The sequence below is a fragment of the Embiotoca jacksoni genome, unplaced genomic scaffold (genome assembly GCF_022577435.1).
Source record: "Embiotoca jacksoni isolate LCO1_2020_lvr unplaced genomic scaffold, fEmbJac1.0.p SCAF_9, whole genome shotgun sequence".
In the NCBI taxonomy this organism is placed as follows: Eukaryota; Metazoa; Chordata; class Actinopteri; family Embiotocidae; genus Embiotoca; species Embiotoca jacksoni.
In genome coordinates this window covers 17,509,411-17,527,889 of record NW_027185447.1, presented here as the reverse complement: position 1 = coordinate 17,527,889, position 18,479 = coordinate 17,509,411, and the positions used below count along the sequence as shown (strand labels likewise).

At 39.7% G+C, this 18,479-nt stretch overlaps 1 protein-coding gene across 4 annotated transcripts in view; it reads right to left on the bottom strand.

Annotated features, from left to right (window-relative positions):
* LOC138192787 (metabotropic glutamate receptor 4-like) overlaps positions 1-18,479 on the bottom strand; it is a 182,267-nt gene that overhangs the window by 52,637 nt on the left and 111,151 nt on the right. For all 4 annotated transcript variants that reach the window (XM_069140453.1, XM_069140452.1, XM_069140451.1 and 1 more), the window contains exon 3: positions 8,458-8,674. In XM_069140453.1, the coding sequence (XP_068996554.1) occupies positions 8,458-8,674 (217 nt within the window). The remainder of the gene's footprint in view (positions 1-8,457; positions 8,675-18,479) is intronic.

Sequence of the window (18,479 nt, the reverse complement as noted above, 5' to 3'; positions counted from 1 at the left end):
TATCACCTACCAGATGTTGAGATGTACAGCGTTTTGTAAGCCAAATGTTGTATTTCGGAAAGATAACGAATGTGAAAAATAATTTGTTGATCCGACGCGTAATTTGGATTCTTTCCCAAATTTGATTGGTTCTTCATTGGTCCAAGTGACACCGTCCAAATCTCATGAAAATCGTGCCTTTAGATCTGCTCTGAAAACATAACTTCCTTGGTGGAAGAAATAAGAAGCTACATCATATGGGAAATACTGTTGAAACTCCAAATTTTCAGAATGCATTATTTAGTGACTTGCTTATTTTTTTCCTGTAATTCTTTTTATCCCAGCAGAATACAGCTTTGAATATGAAATCACTTCACTCCTCAGACTGTAGTGGTTTGTCTTAGTCATGGACATAGCTTAATAATGGCTACAGTATCATAAGCTTTCAAGGGGCATTTACATAATAACTAATATCCTGTTTGTATTTCCCAAACATAAACATGTTTTTTTACTGAAAACTCTTCAAACAATATTTTTTCTCAAGGCTTTTCAGGTTAATGGGTATTCACATCATTCCTCTTGACATGTCCCTCATGACAAAGGGTGCCGTACGCAACCCTCATTTCTATCATTTGCATAATCTCCCTGTCATCCTGGTGCTGCTGCGTGCTGCCCTCATCTTCCTCCTCCTCCTCCTCCTCCCCTGCTTCAACTGTCATTCAAAAAAATAATCTGATTAATGACGATTTCAAAGTATCCGCCCAAATAATCCTTGATGTATGAAAAGTATGCCAAGAGACAAAACCAAAAATGGTCTTAAACATATTGGAGGTTTTACTTCATAGGCCTGCCAAAGAGCATCACCATCTTATTCCGTAAAACCTACTAAATTTCATTACATAAGGACAATAATAGGAAAGTGTACAATATCCTCTGAAAGAAAAACCACACTACTTTTCACGAGGTGAGGATGAAATGACAGAGTGTCAGCCTCCATTACTTCAGAAGACCGTACGCTCTCTAATAAGGACACTGGAGGCATAGCAGCTTTTCAGAGGGAATCACACTGAAGGAAATCTACTTAGGAGCCAGACTTGCGCATCAGGGACAGTCTTGCATTTCAAGGGTGACGACTGCAAGACATGATGTTTTATCCTTCTTTTCTTGTAGTCATCTTCCATAATGACACCCCAGCCTGAATCCCACGGGGCGGTTCGAGAGATGGGAAAGAACCTAAATGAAAACACGTCGATCTGAAAACGGCTGTGTCTCAAAAGATGTGAAGCTCCGGTGACAGTCCAGCAACTGCAGATGAAATGGTTGTCTGACACGCCGTCATACGGTCCCCATGATGACGCTGTTCCGGATGCCCAAATTCAGGGGCTGACATACAGGTTCTGTATGTGAAGCTGGCATTAATCATCAATGCCTGTCTTCCCTCTCCTGCGTCTGTACTGCTGGAGAATTCTTTCCCTGGATCTGTTGTGTCCTCTTCCATTGAAAATACACTAACAAAAGTTTCATTCCTCTAACTGTATAATTTGTAGGTATACGATATTGTGGTATTTGGATGTGATTGTATGGCAGACAACCCTATAGGTATTTTGAGCGTGCAGCTCATGTCGTGTTTTGAAATGAAGCGACCTATAGTGGTCCTGTAACTACCAACCATCTGGTGTCCCTGAGAGGTGACAAATTGAAGATGGCGTCTATATAACGTGACGTGTGTTCAGGAGATTATTCAATACAAAAGCTTACCGAGCTGCAGCAGACAGCACTTCTCTTCTAGTTTCCAACTACGAATTGAGACCGTATTTTTTTTTTTTTTTTTTTTTTTTTTTTAATGCATTTTTCTGTTGCAACGACGATGAGGGGGTTTCGTAACATTCACGCACAACACCATTCAAGCCGTAATTTCAACCCAAACGATTATCTTTACTTAACCTTTTGTGCCTAATTTAAGATTCACTCCTGTGCTCGTATTCGAGGGACAGAACAAACAACCTGTACGCTCGTTTGGGTTGGACGACTTATTTTTTTTTTTATCAAGTCTCATCTTCAGTGTTTCAGAGTATAACTAGTTAGACATTTAATCAGACATGACATAAAAAAAAATGTACTCTCTACAGTGTAGAAATTATCCTAATTCATGCAGCACACAGTCACCATGGTTACAAGAAGGGAAGTAGCCTAGTTTGGACTTTGGCTTGCTTCTTTTTAGCCTCCCTGGTGTCGTTCGAGCGATGACTAATGGCCTCGTCTTTGACACAAATATTTCAACGACTACTGTTGCAACTGCCGTAAATTTGTGACCAGAGAATGAAAGATGCTGACTTTAATGACATGTACTGTGTTTCTATTACCACCGTGAGGTTGCTATTTTTTGTCAAAAGGAAATTGTCTTGATGGCTACAGGACAGATGGCCATGACATTTGGAACATATGATTTCAGTGATGTCACTCACACAAGGACTTTTTTTTTTCCTCTCTCCCCACCAGCAGGTGCCACTTTGGAATTGGCACAAATATTTGTTCAGAAATTCATGATTACCAGACAATGAATTCAAATGACTTTGTTTATCCGACAACTTTTCTTCTCGTGTCAGTTTGTCCAATACGTTGATTTATTTACACAACCTTTTGTTTCCTATTATAATGAGCGTCACAGATCCACTAGCATGGCTGCACACTTGGATCACAGTGTCACAGTTATTATCTACGAGATTAAAAAAAAAAAAAAAAAACTCCTACAAATAACACGACTTCGGATGCAATCCTTTTTGGGAACTATCCTTTTGGCAAAATGCACATCTTTCATGTTTTTAAAAATAATACTTAAAAATAACAAGTCCCGCAAGCAAAATATCCGCTGGAGTCATTTTCTTCAGTATTTCTTATTCAAGGAACAAGTTGAGTGAATTTTAAGAAAATGGAAAGCAGCACTCGGCAAGAAATCCAGTGGAAAGCTTAGCCCCCCCAAAAATGTAGATCATGATTTGACTGCAAATGACATCAGAGGATTGTTATCCTCTGATTTGTTGCTGCCTAAGAACAGATTAGTAATAAAGCTGTTACAGGTGAATTTAAGAGGCTCATACATGGTTGAGGAAGTGCAGCTGTTGACGGGTGAGTGACCATTCCTCGATTTAATGTAGGTTGTGACTTAAAAAAACTGTAAACTTCTATAAAACAAAGCACTGCAGATGTTTTGTCAGAAATACCATCTTGATTATGAGAACATATTGTTCTAATTTTAGGTTTTTAGTGGAAAATATGAAAAAAAAAAACTTTTGTGGGGGCAAAACTTTGAAATGTTTTTCAAAGGACTAATACTGAAGGAAATATTTGACCTCATCTTGACAGTCAGCCTTAGACTTATTGTACAAAGGACACATGCCAGTCCTCCTCGGTTGCCTTTATTGTTCTCACTCTTTTCACTTTGAGTTCACACCTGCTCTCACAGAAACATTGAGGGTTATCCTCCGAGATATTGAGTGGCCCCGTGTCAAAGTGTTTTCCGCTCCACACCGACACTCGAGTCCAGCCAGTCTGATCAAATGCCAAGAGATTCCAGTTTAATTCGGTTTCCACTTGAAGGCCCAGTGAGCTGGGATCAAATGATATCAGATTCTTTCCCCACCTTGTTTTATCTAACATCTAACACAGCACTTCAACACCTACACCACCCCAACCCCTGAGACCACACACACACACACACACACACACACACACACACACACACACACACACACACACCACACCACACACACACACACACACACACACACACACACACACACACACACACACACACACACACACCACACACACACACACACTCTCATTAATGATTTGTGAACACAAAGCAGCCTATAAGAGCCTGCACTCTGTTGAACGCCACATATATTCTTTTATTTGCTAAGAAGCAGCAAAGTTAAAATACAACTAAGTGGACATTTGAATGGCCAGACTACTTTTGACATGATGATTATTCTGTCTTTTTTTAAATATATTATGTGCAAACTTTTTACCCTTGCCCTCCAGCTAGCCTCACACAGAACTATTAAACTGCAGGATAGTGTGAGGGGAAAATTAAATATGTCATAATATCCAGTTATGAGCTTGAAACTGGCTCTGCACTCACCAGAGATATAAATCTCACCACAGAAATAACAGCTGCAGTGTGTTGATGATAGGACCTCATAAGCATATGGTCTGAGGGTCAACACAGCAATCTGTGTTTACTCTGCGTCCTCAGTATCTCCACTAAAATATCCCCGAGAACAAATAAAGCACTAATCTTGGGGTTGAGCGGAAATTTTAAATTGTCTCAGTGTTTGTGTAAGTAAATATAATCTAAAATGATACAGAACAGTTTTTTTTGTTTTTTGTAACTACTTGTGGAAATGTGAGGTGTGGACTTCAGTCCTGAGCTGCTCAAATTTTGTGCCGTAAAGTCTTTAAACATGGTTACAAGATGCTTTATCTTAAAACGAGCCCACGTCGTGTTGCCAGTTAGTTCTTTAAAACATATCTCTTTACAAAATCCTAGTTTGTATTGCCACATTTGTGTGTAACCTTTGAATTAGAGGCCAGCTCACTCATCTAAGTTCCTTCCACCTGGAAAACATAAGCTTGTGTTATTGTTGTCCTTCAACACCTGCTGAGCCTTTTGCTTCAGCTGTTTCTGCAGTGACTCTTTCATTGGTCTAGATGTTGTGATGGTAAAACACCAGTCAAAACTCAGTTATTGTCTTTTAACCTCAGCTCTCCATTTTAGGTTTGTGATTGGGGTCACGTCAGCTGCTCATTGCCTTTTGTAGCAATTAAAGTTATATAGTATGTTCTTATTTCTTAGTGAAAAATGAATTGTAATTTCCATTATACTTTTCATCATTTTCATGTTTGTCTTGTTGTTAAGGCTTATGACACGGTTACACATACTTATGCACATGCATTTATTTATGTTATTTTTGTTGGAGTTGCATAAACACCACCTGACACAAATGAATCAAGCTGAATCAGTTCAGTGACTGTAGAAAAGTACTAATAATTTGAGCGCCTTAAACATTTATTTTTAATTTCTAATTCCAGAAATGCCAGAAAATCAACATTGTTTTTGAATTTGCTTTGACGTCCACAAATCTGCCATTCGGAGCCAGAACCAGCCTCATCTTGACACAAAGCAGCACAGTGAAGTGCCACGGTGACGTTATGTGGGTGAGACTGCTGCTCACTATGGCCTTTGGCTGCTTAATGAGATGGAACATTTGGCCAGTTCGGATCTGGCTGTTTTATTATGCGAGCAGAAAACTGCAGAACCCATTTAGCAGCCAAATACCTGTGGTTTTGATTTTGACAGAGCTGCTTGCTTGTCCCCTGTGTCTCGCGCTCTCTCTCGCGCTCTCTCTCATAATCAATCAAAGCCTGAATTAGAGGAAAGAACACAGGAATTAGACAATACTTCAGCATATTAAAAGCAGACATGTAAAGGTTTTTCTCCAGTCGTCATGTTTGAAGGAGCTATGTCTGCCAACTTGACAGATATTTTGTCTGAATTTTTGTTTCCAATTGAAAGCAGTGAAAAGAGCAAAGACTTGTCTCGAAACAATGATTTAGTTTGCGTGGTTGACAGTTTTTCGCCAAACGCGCCGTCTTTCACTGTCAGGTGGTTGAATTAAGTGACAGCGCAATTCAAGAGTATCTTCAAAAAATAAGTCAAAATTCAAAGTCCCTCACTGCCTTTCCAGAGCAAATACAGTTTCGTACAAATGGCTTTTCAGAGTTGCATCAAATGTCTACCGAGACAGATGTTTGACCTAATGTGCTGACACTTTCAAAACTCTTTGTAGTTTATCTTTGTCCTGACATGTCTTTAGAGGATGCTGGAAGATCTAAATCCATCCAACATAATGTAATTATTTTTCAGTTTGCAGTGTATCAAGCCCCCAAAACATCACTTTAATCCCAACACAACATGCCAGTAATACATGTATCTAACCTACATGATGCAACAGGTCTGTTGCAGCTCCCCTTGGAGGCCTACTAAATCTTTCTAATTAAGATGTGACCTCAGGACACATGATGGATTTAAACATGTTATCGACAAATGCCGTAAAATCATTTGGAAAGTATGAGATCTCTGTCGCTGGAGAGTGAATTTGTTTTTTGGGCTTCAAGCATTCATGACCAGGTGAAGGCCTGATGTAATGGAAGGCTGCGCTGAGTGTTGATAGAAATGAAACGGAGGTGCCTTCAGACATTTGAGCATAAGAAGAAAAACATCAGTTCCAGAAACGTGTGTAACTGTGGGTTCAGCCTAAATCCATGGTACCCTTCATTGTTTAAAAACAAAGCAAAATGAAAGAAAGAAAACACGGTCAATGGACAAATCCTACCTTGAACACTTTGAATAATTCTTCTGTCGCAAAGAAAACTCATTTTATTTTGATGTTTTGAAACTTGAATCATTTGAACAAGCTTTTATCGACATTTTCTCAAACTTCAAATTTTTAGCTCTACAAACTAGTTTTACAGTCGACTGTCATTTTCCAGCCATTTGAAGGCTGATTGCACCTTTAACAAAGTGATCATTGTGCCCGTGTATACCCCGAGGTTTTGTCCTTTTTATGTCCCTCCTTTTTATGGGAAATTAGGGTTTTTAAGAACTAATGGGTTTTTAAAAGCTAATACTAAAACATTAAAGTTCTGTTTATGCACAGTTAGGGTTAATTAGCATGAAACACAGTCACATCAAGAGTCTGGGGAAAATGAAATATACAGTTGAAACCAGAAGTTTACATACACTATGCAAAAAGACACATAACACTTTTTTTTCTCACTGTCTGAAGTTAAATCAGACTAAACCTCTCCTGTTTCAGGTCCGTTAGGATTACCAAAATTATTTAACTTTTGCTAAATGTCACAATAATGAGAAAGAGAATTTCTTAGAGAATTTTATATATATATCTGCAGGAGTAATCTGCTGCTGGTGCCTCTGCAGGAAGGCTGATGATGGGCAGCAGGTAAGAGCTGGCAGGAACAAAAGGGATGCAGTGGCACAGAGAGTCCTGGACACGTCGTCGTGATTACATTGTGCTACAGAAAAGGTTAGGGGTCAGACCGAGGGAGCGCCGGCAGCCCCTCCCTTCCCCCCTCTGCACCAAACTGCTGTAGGCCCCTACACTGTACGATGCCCCTGTCCCTATGACGCTCCAGGGAAACGCTGCAGCTTAACTTTCACGCTGCTTCACTGTCACTGCTTTGGAAATCAAAGTCCCTTTCTGCATCGCATCTACTGCACAAACCTGTCGCTGGTAACATTCCTGGAGATAACGGTCGCGAGGTCACATGTCAGGGTCAAACAGCAACTCAGACTCCCGCATCAGTCATAGCAGCCATCTCTGTTTTTAGACAATTAGTCAAGAGTAAAGATGGATCACCATCTTCAACCTGTAGGAAATGTTGGCAACTGGCATTTTGTAGTACTATTTTCTGATATTGTATATCCCAAACGATAAGTCAATTAATGGTTGAAATAATCAGCAAACTAACTGGTTGTGAAAATAATTGTTTGTTGCAGGCCCACATAAAACAACACATCTGTTGATTCGTTTCTCAACTAATAGATTACGGTTTACTCTTGTTTGGTCAGAAAATAGTAAACAAACAAAAAAGTCTACCAGTCTAAAGTGTCTTGTTCTGTCACAGCCTATAGTGAACAACCAAAAGATATTAAATTTATTGTCATGGAGGACTAACGGAATCAGACTATTTAAAAAAAAAATAATAATAATTAAAAAATGACTCAAAATGATTTATTGAAAATCTAAATAACAGCAAATATTTATATCTCTGAGGCACTTTGTCATTTATGTGGTAGATATTAACGCAACCGCAACAAAAGCCAGTCTCTTCAGAACTAGCTTGCTTTTATCTTTAATATGAACATGTTTTGCAAATTGTGCATCCCTAATTGTAAAACTGACAGACTGACATTTAAATAATCTGTTATCAAGCGTCATTTGTGGGCCGTTTTCTATCTCTTCACTTGCTCCTTTCCACAACATGTTGCCATTTTATTTGCTAATATGTTTGTAAAAAGACTGAATCATAAACTACTTTTTCCTATATTGAGTTCATCAATTGAAAGTCAGCGTTTCCCACTTATATATATGTATATATATATATACTGTAGATACTTAAGCAAAAAAAATGACTCGTGCTGCTTTTTAAATCATAATTCTCATCCCCCAGCTTTTTTTTTTTTTTTATTATTTTTATTTTTTTATATACGTCTTCTTTTAGGATGTTTTATTTAGCAGAAATTGCATATTTAGGAGACTGAATTGTTTGTCCATTCACAGAGGGAAACACTTTCAGTGGTTCATAAAATGCGACTCGGACAGCGAGAACCACTTCCACGTCGGTTTGAATAAAGTCGGGCATGCTTGTGGAAATGTTTGAAGAGAGACTCACCGTCCTCCCGAGACTTTTGAATAAATGCGTCAACGCCACTTTCTCCATAGTTTCCCTCCGAAGCAACTGTGGACACGTAGTTCCAGCGCATGGCTTTGACAATGTCCACCATGGCCTGAGCCTGGTAGGTGTCCGGGGGCACCACCCGGGAGAAAAAGTCGTAGCGGGTGTTATCACTCAGCTCCGGAGCCGTGGAGGCGTAGCTCACCTGAGGGATCTGTGGAGGAGGAATAAAGAGACAGAGATAGTTACATGTTGTGGGGGGGTTTGCCATATCATATTGTGCCCCATAATATTGGAATAATTTAGAATTGATGTCATAATGTGACGCAGCGTAACAGCGTTTAATACGCGACATGCTCAGTGCTGTATGAAGTACCTGAAAGACACATTTGAGTAAAAGTACAGATATCTTATCAGAAAATGACTTGGGTAAAGGTTTAAAGTCATAGATGAAAAAATGACCTGAGCGCTGTAACATCTACTGAACTGTTGCCGCGGTGGAAACAAGTGAAAAGTAGAATTTGTGTAATTCAGCTATTGTTCTGTAGTCATGACTTTCTATCTGCCCCGCCTGGAAACACAAACTAAACCAGGGCTTTGGCCACTAATTCACCAGATATGATTGTGGGTTGTTTGTATTGTAGGCTATACATTTTTTATAGATTTAATTTTGTAGCCGTTGTAAGATGCTTCGGGGAAATATATTTTACTAAAAGTATTTATTGTATTTAGAAAATGCAATGGAGTAAAACAAAACAAAAAAAAAGCTCAGATTCCTTGATTCAGAAGGACAGATTCTCCCCAAAAAATACTGGAAGTACTCAAACAAAGTTTTTCTACTATGTTCCGTTACACCACTTTACCTGTCAACTGTGTGCACACTAACAACAAGCATGGCTGACAGTTTATACAGAATCTACAGTTTAACTGAATGTTTGAAGGCAAAGGGTTGACATAAAACTATAGTAGTATATATATAAAAAAAAATTCAAAAAAATTCAAAATTAAATGTTTTTTAGTGTTTTGTCATACCATCAATAGTGTTATCGCAAATGCCCCGAAATATAGTGACATTATTTTAAGGTCACACGGTGAAATATAATAACAAGATACTTTGTGTAAAATAATTACATCTCGGCTACAGCAGGACATTTCTTGCATGGAAACATGACTATAATACGACACCCAGCATGCGCTGAAATATCTCAACTCTTTAAATATCTCGGCTTTAAATAGTCCTGATGATCTCAGGCTTAGCTACAATACTTTGACAAGTATTATCCACACCAGTCAAGCGACACTAATCTGTTCGTGAATTCACACGCCTGTAACATAACATCAGATATATTTGATGTTCAATAACATGTACGCACAAAGATGCTCTGCCTCTCTGGGGCTAAAATCGTAACATGTTTGTGTCAGAATCCGCAAAGATGTTATTGTTTCTTGCAAAAAGTGTAACCTTATCGTGTGATTTAGTGCAGTTTGAATTCAAGTCAACACAAAGTAAAATGTTGACGGAATGGAAGGTAATCGAAGGACAGTCAAACTTATTTCACTGATGAAAACTGCTTCGGATAACCTTGGAATTTGATTGAAGGAAGTGACGATGTTCTTCTGATAAATCTGTTTTAAAACATCTAGGACACTAAAACAGTTTTAGCTGGCAAGTGCAACTTTCACACTTCTTTACATGCTGCTGTTCTAAAAGGTTTAACTCACTGTTCTTAGTTTCACTACAGAAATCTTTCCACTGCCTCTAGCAGGAAAGTCTTTGTCTCAACTTCTGCTTGCTCAAGTTATTTCAGATTTATGGCCGTCATAGCTTCTGTGATCTTCCTATGGCTTCTGTGCTGCACAGTTTGGAAGTTAACTGACCAGATTTTATGACATTTAATAATGTGTTTCATGGTTTAACTTCAAATATGGACACACTTTTTATGCTGATGCTCTTTTTTTTTTCTTTTTTTTTTTTTTTTTTTTTTGGGGGGGGGGGGGGGGGGGGGGGGGCTTCATTGTGATAAATTCAGCCGGTCGATGGTAAAAAGCAGAATCACAGATGCTCTAAGACAGAATAGAGTTTGACTGCATCTTCTAAGGTGCAGCACTAGAGAAGAATATCTGTCCTCAAGCGGCTCATGCTTCTTTAGAAGTCTTAATCCATGAAATCATGTAATTATGTTATCATAAAAACACAAAACACTTTAGTTAATATACAAACAAAAGAGCATAGTGTTCAGAAATCAAGGGGAAAAAGGCTGCTTTGGAGTATTACTTAATTATGTGTATTTCCTGATCTATTTTTAATAGGAATCTATTTGAAATACCCATTTTGTTTTCAAGGCCAAATTAAAGGTAAAAATAGTTCACTTTGACTTTGTGTTTTCATCTGACCGCTGACACCTGAATGAAACCTCACTCCTTTCCAAATACTGTCTGTCATGGCTTCTCAGCGTAGCAAATCGTGTCACCTTCGAGCATCCGTGCGGAGATGGAGGGAAGTGTGGATGGAGGGATAAGCTGAATGGGACACTGAGCAGCACTTAAAAACCTGCAGTTTGTCAAGATGTTAATTTGTAACTGCTTTGAAGTATACGACTGTGTATCTGCTTTTTTTTTTTGTACAAACGTAATTTGATAGTAAGAACAGTACGTTTTTAGATGTTTGTTTTTTTTTACCCACTAACAGCCCTTAAATCCAGCAGTGCTCCATCAAAGTAAGTTTTCCCAACTGAGAGTCCTGCTTTACCAATATTTGCTCCACTGACTGCAGACAGACTGCTGTGGGAGTGATACCGTCCCCCTCCCGTCTCCCTCCCGTCACAGCGGAGGCCCTCGGTGTGGTCAGCTGTAGCGCTGCACTAATCCTGCTACTACTGCGCTCCCTGCTTGTTGTCGTTGCCTGTGTTAAGAGAACAGCTGTTCAGTCTCTGACCTACAGTTCATAACAACTCCGATAACTCCACACTGACTTTGGATTTCGGATCAGCTGGGTGAAGCCAGAATACGGGGCAACAAATGCAGAACTTTACAATGAGGTCAAAAATGTAGAATATTTTGTTTCTATCTATATAGAGATATAGATAGATATATAGCTAGATATATCTATAGATAGATATATGTATATATATGTATATCTATCTATATCTGTAGATATATAGATATAGATATACATAGATAGATATACAGTGGGTACGGAAAGTATTCAGACCCCTTTAAATTTTTCACTCTTTGTTTCATTGCAGCCATTTGCTAAAATCAAAAAAGTTCATTTTATTTCTCATTAATGTACACTCAGCACCCCATCTTGACAGAAAAAAACAGAAATGTAGAAATTTGTGCAAATTTATTAAAAAAGAAAAACTGAAATATCACATGGTCATAAGTATTCAGACCCTTTGCTCAGTATTGAGTAGAAGCACCCTTTTGAGCTAGTACAGCCATGAGTCTTCTTGGGAATGATGCAACAAGCTTTTCACACCTGGATTTGGGGATCCTCTGCCATTCTTCCTTGCAGATCCTCTCCAGTTCCGTCAGGTTGGATGGTGAACGTTGGTGGACAGCCATTTTCAGGTCTCTCCAGAGATGCTCAATTGGGTTTCGGTCAGGGCTCTGGCTGGGCCAGTCAAGAATGGTCACAGAGTTGTTCCGAAGCCACTCCTTTGTTATTTTAGCTGTGTGCTTAGGGTCATTGTCTTGTTGGAAGGTGAACCTTCGGCCCAGTCTGAGGTCCAGAGCACTCTGGAAGAGGTTTTCTTCCAGGATATCTCTGTATTTGGCCGCATTCATCTTTCCTTCAATTGCAACCAGTCGTCCTGTCCCTGCAGCTGAAAAACACCCCCATAGCATGATGCTGCCACCACCATGTTTCACTGTTGGGATTGTATTGGGCAGGTGATGAGCAGTGCCTGGTTTTCTCCACACATACCGCTTAGAATTAACGCCAAAAAGTTCAATCTTGGTCTCATCAGACCAGAGAATCTTATTTCTCATAGTCTGGGAGTCCTTCATGTGTTTTTTGGCAAACTCTATGCAGGCTTTCATATGTCTTGCACTGAGAGGCTTCCGTCGGGCCACTCTGCCATAAAGCCCCGACTGGTGGAGGGCTGCAGTGATAGTTGACTTTGTGGAACTTTCTCCCATCTCCCTACTGCATCTCTGGAGCTCAGCCACAGTGATCTTTGGGTTCTTCTTTACCTCTCTCACCAAGGCTGTTCTCCCACGATTGCTCAGTTTGGCTGGACGGCCAGGTCTAGGAAGAGTTCTGGTCGTCCCAAACTTCTTCCATTTAAGGATTATGGAGGCCACTGTGCTCTTAGGAACCTTGAGTGCTGCAGAAATTATTTTGTAACCTTGGCCAGATCTGTGCCTTGCCACAATTCTGTCTCTGAGCTCCTTGGACAGTTCCTTCGACCTCATGATTCTCATTTGCTCTGACATGCACTGTGAGCTGTAAGGTCTTATATAGACAGGTGTGTGCCTTTCCTAATCAAGTCCAATCAGTTTAATTAAACACAGCTGGACTCCAATGAAGGAGTAGAACCATCTCAAGGAGGATCAGAAGAAATGGACAGCATGTGAGTTAAATATGAGTGTCACAGCAAAGGGTCTGAATACTTATGACCATGTGATATTTCAGTTTTTCTTTTTTAATAAATTTGCGCAAATTTCTACATTTCTGTATTTTTCTGTCAAGATGGGGTGCTGAGTATACATTAATGAGAAATAAAATGAACTTTTTTGATTTGAGCAAATGGCTGCAATGAAACAAAGAGTGAAAAATTTAAAGGGGTCTGAATACTTTCCGTACCCACTGTATCTATAGATAGATAGATAGATAGATAGATAGATAGATAGATAGACAGACAGACAGACAGACAGACAGACAGACAGACAGACAGATAGATAGATAGATAGATATCTATACATTTATATAGATATAGATAGATATATCTATATAGATATATGTGTGCTCCTGCGCCTGTGTTCCTGTGCAGGCTTGGCTTTATATGAAATGACTTGTGGGGCAGCAAACATGCCAGTCAGAAGCAGCCTCGTTAACTCGATTACTTTTCATAGAAGATAAGAGGCAGAAAAAGGAAATCTGCGTTTGCTGGAGTAGCCCATGTTTATGTTGCATGTCAGCCTCCTGGAATTCATTTGTCCCTGACCATCACACCGTGGCTTGTCAACACAGGATTTTCGGCATCGCTTGTCTTGTGTCGAAATGGAATTGCTCAAACAAATTGCGCCGCTTCGTGAACTGTGAGCACTGAGCGACATCGATCGACTGACATACTTCACGCATTTGTTCCTCTGGAGTGCTCTTGGAGACCTCGCCTGGGTCTGTGGCATATGGTGGGTCTACACCCTGCAGATTGAAGGCAGTCAGCTGACTTGGTTGATATCACACCAGGAAGGCCGAGATACACGTGACAGTTTATTCACTTCATGTCTGCTTGTGACGGTGGGCAGAACTTTTCCTTCTTCACATCTGCGTTTCTTTCCCCCCCTTGGAAGCAATACAAGTGTGAACTGTTTTTTTTGTTTTTTTGTTTTCTTTCTTTTTTCCTCACACTGGCTTTGACGTCATGAGTTGGGACCCAGCAGGATGAAAATGAAGTGTTGTGCAAAGGTGTTCAGAAGGTGTTAATGATGTCCCGTTTTAGATTGTTTCAGTGTTCTAGAATACAGTCGAAATGAGCCTTTTAGCCATTTGCACCCACAGTTCACTCCTCGTGTTCTGTCAGAGGGATACATCCTGTTATATTTGTTAAATTGCAAATACAATATGTCCTTCATTATAAAGTATAAGCTCTCCTCCCAGAATTTTTTTTTTGCTGACAGCATACAGTACATCAAATAATCATCCATCAAGAGTCTCAGTTGACAGTGATGCCGGCATCTGCTAATTATGCTCCTGTTGTTACTGTATCTTAAAACAGATGGTTAAACTTTTTTGAAGAAGCTGCTGCCATAAAAGTATTTTGTCACAAGATCAATTGTGTCTCGTAAAAGAAATTTCAAGTAGCTGAATTTGAAAACAGCAAAGTATTAGTGAAAACGGTGAAGACTGGCAAGTATTTGAAAATTGGATTTAAAATGTTTGTCAGAAACATCCTGCAGTCCTTATGTAAAACATAAGCAAATGTTTTGCTACTGATTTTTAAATCTTTCTCTCTCTTTCTATGTGGTTTTAATTTTGCTGCTGTCATGTATTGTGGTTGCTGTCGTGACACTTCCAGTCCCATATCTGCCAAATAAGTGGGAGCTGTGTCGTATTTTTCACCTGAGGGGTTTTTCACTGCTGTAACAATCACACAATTTCAGCATTCTGTCAGGAACCGGGACAGGCAGGGCTTATCATGTTTGTCTTGGCAAGATTTCTTGCTCACTGGACTACGGCGATGGTCCCAAACAGCATGCTTCCTCTAATAGAACACAGTCGCTTCTTAGCATTGACTGAAGAAATTTAATTCTTGTGCAAAAGCCTTCTCTGATATGCCTCGAGAGAATCAAAGGAAACAGGGATTGGGAGAAAGAAAAAAAAGACTTTGTGTTTTGTGTCTTGGCGCCGGGTTTGACGTATGAAAAGTGAACTGAGAAACTGAATTACTTACTGTACTCGCAGCCAGATTCTGTGATAAAGATCTTAGTAGGTTATTCAAAAATGACTCCATTTTAGTGATGCTGTGTACACCAACCGTCTGTTCAGACGAAAGCCGCTTTAAAAGCCACTAAAGCTTCCTGTCCTCTGATGTGAGGGTTTTGTTACCCAATCACTGGATACAGAGAATACCAATACAATATGATCCCCCCCCGCCCCCCCCCCAGTTTATAGAACTTCTTTAATATGTACCTCCCCCACCCCCCACCCAAGCACCATCCATTTAATTTCTAATGGGCTTGGGAAATATGCTTAATTGCTGTGATGTGAGTCTCAAGCAGATATTTGATACAGATTTAATGTTCAAATCACTTGCTTTAAATAACTGTGCCTTTTTAAAAATTCAATGAGCTCATTTGGCACCGCATCAGTGCAGGAGTAATGATGCTCATTAGAAGTGTGTGAAAAATATTATACATCTGTACTGTTTGCTGAGGAATAAAAAATCAAAAGCTTTAGTCGGGCTTTGGAAATGTTTCAGTTAAATACTTCCTGCGAAAATGTTAACAGTATATTTTTCCATCTAAATCAACAGAAAAAGTTTCACATGAACTGACACGCACTATAAATTCTAGGAAAAGCAGTGGTTCTGGTTACGTTTCGGCACATTCAGCTTAAATTATCCATTGTCCAAAGATGACAATGGACCGCCCGCTAAATTGCCACAGGCCTGTCGAGCTGTGGATTTCGCTACATGCTAAAATGGTGTGAACAGGGCTGTAATGCACTCAGTGACTCGACTTTCCAAAAGCTTCACTCAAAGGAAAAACATGAGCAAAATTATGAGGAATAGATTTAACAGTTTGTTTGTCTGCTCTGACGTCGGCTAAATGAATAGAAACACTCATTACTTTAAAAGCCAAAGAGATTATCATTAGCCAACTAACTGATTACATCCGGTGACGCGTGGAAATCAAGATTATCTTTTTTTTTTGGACATTATATAATGTGTGTATTATTTATGTTCGTATGAGACCCTTGATTCAAACAAGCCCCCTGGAAGCAGCCATAGTGGGCGTTTTCAACTACCTCACAGAGCTCTGATAGGTTAGGTTAGGTTAGGTTAGGTAGTTACTTTATTAATTCCCGAGGGGAATTTTTTTTCCGCTACAGCAGCATATAGAAGCAATAAGATAATAATAGAAAAGCAATAAAAAAGCAATAGAAGAAGAGCAGTTGTCATTGTGGCCAACTTTTGTTTACATCGGTGTAAAATCAAAGGCCCATTGTTTTAAATATCATATAGATTTTATGGAGTAAATCAGCCAGCAGTGTTTTCCCACACATGGACCTTAGTTGGGTATTTGGCGACCCATTTTTAAAAGGTTTTATCTTTCCACGGGAATGACTCCATCCTTGTTCAATTAACTAGCGGACATTCTCCCCTCGCTTCACCGCTCTTATGCCTTTCTACTTCTGCTATTTTGAGAAATTGGGTGTTTGGGTTCAATGTCTGTCCATTAATAAAGTACTCTTTTGCACTTTTATTGCACTTGCAGTAATGCAATGGGTGTAGTTGTCAGTTCGAAAAATGTCAACTTCAGCGGCCGCGGTTCTGCTCCACTCCCGTCGTGTCCCGCCCTTCATGAGGGGGAGTAGAAGCTCTCACACTGAGCTGCAATGAAACGGATGCACATAAATTGTGTAAATAACACAAATGAAAAAGTTTTGGCTGGGCTGCAACAGCGGGGCCGGCTCTGCAAACACAAAACACAAAAACCCACAGAGTGAGTGGAGGAATCAAAGTTACACCGTTTGGTCGGACGAACGCTGCAATATCATTAAATCATTTCCTTCACGTTAAAAGCCTTCTTGTGCTTCACACACAGTCTCGCTAAATACTATACTAGGTTTTGACTCCGCCTCGTGACCCTTTGAGATCCCAATGGTCGGGGAAACAATAGGCTTCAACTTGGTCAAATCTTATATTATTTATATTGATTTCACCCTTTTTTTAAACTACTTTGGCCGCACGCGAGTTTCATGCACTGCGTTAACTGAGCATCGACTGATAACCTACATGTGAGGCTTTTAGGGAAACATGGCAAGTTGAAGCGTCTACTGACGGTCTGTATGTCCGGCATTTAGCCGATATCTTTAATTGTTGCGACGGAAAATAACCAGGGTTACACTTTCCCCCTCTAAACTGCACGAGTCTCTGCATGCGCATCAGTCACATGCAGCGCCACACGGAAATTGTCAACCTGTGGGAAACACTGAACCACTGTTATCAGTAAAAAAAAATAAAAAAAAAAATCCTGTGTATTCAGTGTTATAATGGACAGCTCAGCTGATGGAACCTAAGAAGAGAAGGGATTAGACGAGGGTCCAGTCTGCCTGATCGCTTAGCTGTTCAGTCCTTGAGGGGAATAATGCAAATGACCCCAATAATGGTGCTCTTGCTTCTAATTTACAAAACAGTTTTACATAAGGTTTTCATATTCAGTTAGAGGCGAATGTACCCGCTGTGTTGCTCCATAGGCTGTCTGGAGAGCCAAAGCACCTTCAGGCACACAATGGTAGTTTTTACTGTTCAATTAAGAACCAGCAGAATAAAACACTGGCTGTCATCCAAGGTGAAGCCTCCAGTCAGGGACTCCCTGCAGATTAGATTTCCATTCTTACTCAGTGGATAGTTAAACAATGCTCTTCCTGGCATGCTAATTGATCAAGCTATTGTGATGTTGAGAGTTTTTATGTGCTTTCTTATTTTCTGCTACTCAACAGTTTCAGTGTTCTTCTCATTAAAAGACTTCACTTCTGCCAAGGAAGACAGGTTGCGTTCTCTACAACTTGGCTTGACCCCCTGACTAACTGTGGAACGAATCTGCTGAGTCATAAAGCCAATTGAGATCTTTCTACCTATTGTTACAAAGATCGATATAGTGACAATAAAGTGAACAATGCAAGTGCTACACAGATGCTTGTGCCAAGGATCAAACTCCACTCTGGTAGCACAGGTGCTTATTTCATGTTTTTCAGCATGCTGTCTTCACAATTGCAAGAATCGATAGTATTACCATGACAACAGATGAACAGCCTCTGTATTGCTTTTTTCCTCATTTTAGAATACCATTTTGAGTATGAAGGGGATAAGTATGCTGAAGAAATGCATGAAGCCTTCACTTTAAAAAATTATATATATATGTTTTTAACGAAACTCTATTTCAAGAACTAACAGCACGCAAACCTCCAGATATTTTTAGTAAACGTGCCCTTAAAATGTGAATTACTATGGGAACAATGTTATGGTGTATTAGACAATGATTTAATGTAATTTACTGACGGGAATCCCATTTCTGTAATGTAATTATCGATCAATAACAAGCCAACTTCTGGGCATGGCACGAAA